This window comes from Austrofundulus limnaeus, unplaced genomic scaffold (genome assembly GCF_001266775.1).
Source record: "Austrofundulus limnaeus strain Quisiro unplaced genomic scaffold, Austrofundulus_limnaeus-1.0 Scaffold32, whole genome shotgun sequence".
Lineage (NCBI taxonomy): Eukaryota > Metazoa > Chordata > Actinopteri > Cyprinodontiformes > Rivulidae > Austrofundulus > Austrofundulus limnaeus.
This window is the reverse complement of record NW_013952434.1, coordinates 2,498,334-2,503,784: the sequence shown is the minus strand read 5'-3', so window position 1 is coordinate 2,503,784 and position 5,451 is coordinate 2,498,334. Positions and strand designations below refer to the sequence as shown.

General features: G+C 34.9%; 1 protein-coding gene across 2 annotated transcripts in view; it reads right to left on the bottom strand.

Moving 5' to 3' along the window:
* Nucleotides 1-4,092, bottom strand: part of tpd52 (tumor protein D52) — a 15,761-nt gene extending 11,669 nt beyond the window's left edge. For both annotated transcript variants that reach the window (XM_014005858.1, XM_014005859.1), the window contains exon 1: nt 3,985-4,092. In XM_014005858.1, the coding sequence (XP_013861312.1) occupies nt 3,985-4,003 (19 nt within the window). In that variant the 5' untranslated portion in view covers nt 4,004-4,092. The remainder of the gene's footprint in view (nt 1-3,984) is intronic.
* Between the last annotated feature and the right edge of the window lie 1,359 nt (nt 4,093-5,451).

Below are 5,451 nucleotides of genomic sequence, written 5' to 3'. Positions count from 1 at the left end.
TGGCTCACTGCTGCCAACTAGTGGTCAGAGGCTGAACTACAACATAAAAATGAACGGTTGGCAAGAAGGTTGACATTTTAAACCTTAATTAAAAATCGATATAGGGCTTTAGAATACCGATACAGTATCGGGAAATAAAATATCACGATATTTCAGTGTATCGATATTTTCTTACACCCCTACTAGGGGAGTTTGAGTTAAAAATAAAACGAACATCACAGATCAGCAGATGTCTCCAATATCAGCGAATTCTCAAACTAAAATAGATAAACAAACAAAAAAAAAACCCAACATATCCATCCACACAGACTGCAACCACAAACAGACGTTTTCAGTGGCTAATTAAGCACAGCATGAGGTCTATTACCTTACTATTAAAGGCATGGTGTGTCACATGATTAGCCAAAAACAAGTCATGAGACATGGATGAGGGCAACAACTGGGCCCCACAAAGATCCCAGGAGACAAGCATCATGGGAAAACAATAAAAAAGGCAGATATTGTACAGGCACATCCAATTTATGCTTCTGCTTGTGGATTATTAGCAAAGAGACAGGAAACAGGAAAAAATGATTCTGCTTTATCCAAGAATCCACCCAGAACCACCATTATTTAATAATAAAGCTCAAAAATGAACGGTTTAATCAACAGGAAAAGAAAAAAAAATCAAGAAAATGGTCAAATAAGATTTTGCAGTAAATAAAATTATTGATGCTTTTATTGGCAAACACTGTGCTAATTGGCTTCTATGGGGACGATCGTTAATCATGCATGAACATTTTCAATTTATATGTTTTTGTACTGGAATACTGTCCTGCTCCGAGATATGATTTGCAGTTACAGGATGATAATTATAAATTAAAAAAGGATGTTTGAACTACTCTTTTTTTTTGTCACGCTCAAAAAAAACTCCTTATGTAGCGAAACTGAAAACAGATTTAGAAGTTAGGTTTAATTACAGAAATGGTCTATATTATAGCTGTTGCTTAAACAGAAAGATCTAAAAACAAAACTAGATTACATTGTAATTTTTTTGTTATGCAGGAACAGTCATTTTTCACGCTGTCCTCTTTTAAGGGAGAAACTTGAGTATTGTCTCTGCAGTTATGTGGACAAACTGAGACAGGTGAGAAAAATCTCACAGGTCAAAGGAAAAAAGATCAAGCTCAACTTAAACTGCTTGTTTTCTACTATGTAACAAAGCCTACAAACACTGGTTTATTCTATACATCTATATAATTTGTGGTTTTACTGTACAAAATTCAGATACAGAAAGCAGCTGTGTTTAGGCCCAAACTTCTTGTTATGCTGTGAACATCTCAGATACATGATTTTGTTCAGCTTACTGTGAAGGAATCCTGTCTGTGTGAGCTGAAAGCCTCCAGTTGTGCTTCAAAGAAATCTAATAAGGCAAAATTGTTGCTCGGTCCTCATGATCAATATTATCAGTCAAATGAGTGGGAAAAACAAGAAAAACTAAGCCTGACTGTCATTATAAACATGTTTGAGCCCAAAACCTCAAGTTGTATAAATAGGAAACATCCCGCCCAAAGTCAAAAATAAAGGTTTTAAATATTTAAACATTAAGATAAAACCCACATTTGGCCTGGAACTGTACGCTTGAGTTAGAAATCATACAAATCACTGGGCCAAACTATGTGCAAGGACCTGAAGTCTACCGGTATAGCTTTAGGTAGGGCTGCAACGATTAATCGACAACTAATCGATTATTAAAATAATTGATGACTAATTTAATAATCGATTAATCGTTTTCTTTTTTGTTCTTTACTTTTTTTTTCTCTYYAAACTGCTTTGACACCTTCCACTACCACATCTACTGTACCTTTCTGTCCTTGACACACATGCACAGTAGTGGTAACTGGGGTAGGCCGTGGACGTCACAAGACATTATACAGACAGGCTCTGGTATCATGGCTACCCAGCAACGGAGCTCAAAAGTGTGGGATCATTTTAAGAAAATGAAAGAGAAACCTGTGTAATATCTGCAGAGCAGAACTTACCTTCCACAGCAATTATTTTTAGTTAGCATATAGCTAAAATCTAACCATGGTTATTTAATAGCAGCTGCATTCTGATGTGATAAGCTCTGTGTTTTATATTCAATTAACGTATGATCTGATTAGTCGACTAATCGAAAAAATAATCGGTGATTAATCGATTATAAAAATAATCGTTTGTGGCAGCCCTATCTTTAGGACATCAGGCCAGAGAAGTTATCACTCAAAGAAAGAAATGTTGGTTATCAGGTAGGTCATCTACACACATACATGCGCACACACAATGAGAGGAAAGGAAATTCTTTAGTAAGACCAGTTACTCAATATGCACTGAGCTGCTAAAACCTGATAATTTGCCTCTATCTAGTCTTTATATAAAAAAAGCATTTTTATTTGAATACTGGGAAAAGACAAATTTAAATGACTAAAAAAACTAACCTTGAAAAAACATTGCCTTCAGCGACAGGCTGCAAAAAATCCTGACACTGTGTGGCAATAATGAGGGTACAGAATACAACAACATACAGACACCTTAAATATCTGCAAGTGCAAGAGTGACTCCAGTTGTTGCAAAATCAGACTATAGACAGAAAACCCAATTCTGATTATGATGCAATGACAATGTAGAAGGATAAAAAAATGCAATACTGAATTTATTTGTTTTGGGAACAGCAATTACTGCATAACTTCATAGTTTTAATAGCTTGTGCAAAAAGGGCTGTCTTTAGTGTACACTGGCTTTCTAAATCATAATACAGTGGTGTCAAACCTAGCCCTCGAGGGCAACTACCCTACATGTTTTTGTCGTTTCCCTGCTCCAACACGTCTGATTCAGTGGTTGACTACCCCTTCACCTTTTAAGTTCAGCAGAAGCCTGTTAATCAGCCATTTGTTCCAACCAGGTTTGTTGAAGCACAGAAATTCAAAACTAGAAAAATGTGTGAGATTTACTGCCTGGATTGTTGACGTTTCATGTGCATGCACGGTAGAAAATAGGTAGAATAGTAATTATAACAATACATAAAATAACTGTAATTAAAGATAAGCAGCTTTAAAAATATATAGTTGAAATGTATCCTTTTAGTCTGCCAAGGACAAATCAAACAGCTTACATCTACTGGTCCTTAGGTACAATATTTAATAGAAATTAAAACTTGTAGACTTCAGCAAACACTGTTTTTTTTATTTTAGGATAAAAGCAGGTCAGGATTACATCCTCTATTTGAGGAAAACATAAGCTGAGTCACTTGATTCAATCAAAAAGTCTTGTGATTGTGAGAACGGATACCTTTACAGTTACTTTCCTTTAAAACTAAAGGGAGATTTTGAACTGGAGAAACTAGTTAATATAAGAGGCATAAAAGCAGCAGTAATAAAAACAATTCAAGTGGATAAATGAGAGGAAAGACAGACAGACAATTATTCACAGTTTCAACCCCACAAAACCCTCTGATAAGCAACAGGTGTGCAAAAACAAACGTGTACACTCGTGTTTTTCCACAGTTCGTGACTAAATCAGACATCAGACGCACGTAGCAGTCAAACGGGTGTGACTACTTCGCGCAAGTCATCATTTCGGCCCTTAAAAGACCAGTTTTCGTCCTTTTTGCTCTCTGTTAGGCTAGCTTGTTTCTTGTTTTTAAAACTTAAAAACGTCACGCGCTAGCTAAGCTAATTGATAACTTCCGTGGGACACTCAGCGTTAAAGTTATAAATAAATAAAATAAATTATAAAGTTACAATTAATACATTAAATAAGTACGGTAATAAAGATTGATCTAATTAAAAAGGTAGCGGTGTAGTTTGTATCTTTAAATATTGTCACACACCAATTAGAATAGAAAGGTAGCATATGGCAAAACTAATGTCTGTCGCAGTACTTAAGTTTTGCTAATTTGTTAACTTTTGTATAAAACAAAGATAGTATGAACAATGGCGAGTTACTAAAACTGTGTAAAGTCTTCACCTTTTTCTGCGTCCTCCATAGTTTAGCTGTGAGTTTGCTTCTGGTTGTTTTTGAAGTCCCAGAACTGAGCAGGTTGTTCACTTGTCCGCGCCGCGACTTCCTGTTCTAGTTGCCTGGCAGCTCACGTAAAGGGCGGGGTGCGTCCAGTGACGTAATTACGTAATAGTGTAAACAAAGACGTGCACGTGGATTTAGTTTGACACCTTCAACAGAGCAACCGTACACAAAGAAATGACACACCTTTTTAAAGGGTTTCTTTTTGATTGTATTACAAAAACTAAAATATTCATATTAACCTGATAAACATTAGATTCATGAACTATTATTTATTTTTTATTAAATGCTTACGTTTTAAAAGAAAAAACACAACAAAGTTAATTATACGCACTAGTATTCAGTAAAAAAAAAAAAAACACTGTTAAAGTAATGCAGCCTTAAGTGTCATTAATCAGATCAACCTAGTCCAAATCAATACGCCAAATTCTGACAAGACTTTACTGTGGAGCAGAGTTGACTTACTAATTTATTAACCGAGAAAATACAGAGTTAAGTTTAGTGAGGCAACACTTTAGGTTCAATCACCTCATCTCCACTGCAAACTGGTAGAAAAGGGAACAATGAGTGCAGTTTGTGAAAGACCTCAGGAGGAATTTAAAATTTAGGCTAAGTTTAGACAGAGCAATCAATTCATCTAAAACAAAATAAAACATCAAACAGCACAAGAAGAAAATCCAGTCACTGAGTTATCTAATTTATTTCAAACCTGGTTAAAATTACATGTGTTCTCCCCTTATATTCTCCACCTGTGACATTCTGTTAATAGGCAATACTTTTCTGAGCTGGACAAACAAATATGTAATTTACACATAGCCCCTTACACTTTTGAAAATTTATCAATATATTGTAAAACACTGTCCTGCCCAAGTGTAACTGGAACTGGGTTTGACACCCGGTCTTCTTCATATTATGTGCATAAAATCCTTAGTTGGACATCAATAAAATATATATTCTCAGTTAAGTCAGACATGTAAACAAAGAGAGAGCCTCATATGAAAGGGTGACACCTGCTGGAATACATTTTGATGACAGGGATCAGAATTCCCTGCAATTTTGTGACATCCAGTGTATGATTGTGTTCAAAAGTCATGACTTTTTTTTACCATTGCAAAGTAATCCCTAAAACAGTTTATACGTTGATGAATACATAAGTCAACCTTTGACAAATTTATTACACGTTGAATTTTAAGTTTAAATAGTTTCTTGTCATGTACAACCAAAATGAAATGATTTTAGATTTGATTGATTTCAACAAAGGTTTCCTAGATATTACACAATATAAATACAATAAAACTGTCTGATGTGCGAATATGTCATCTGCTCTTAAAGAGTTATTTTAGTGTTTTATCTATCTATCTATCTATCTATCTATCTATCTATCTATCTATCTATCTATCTATCTATCTATCT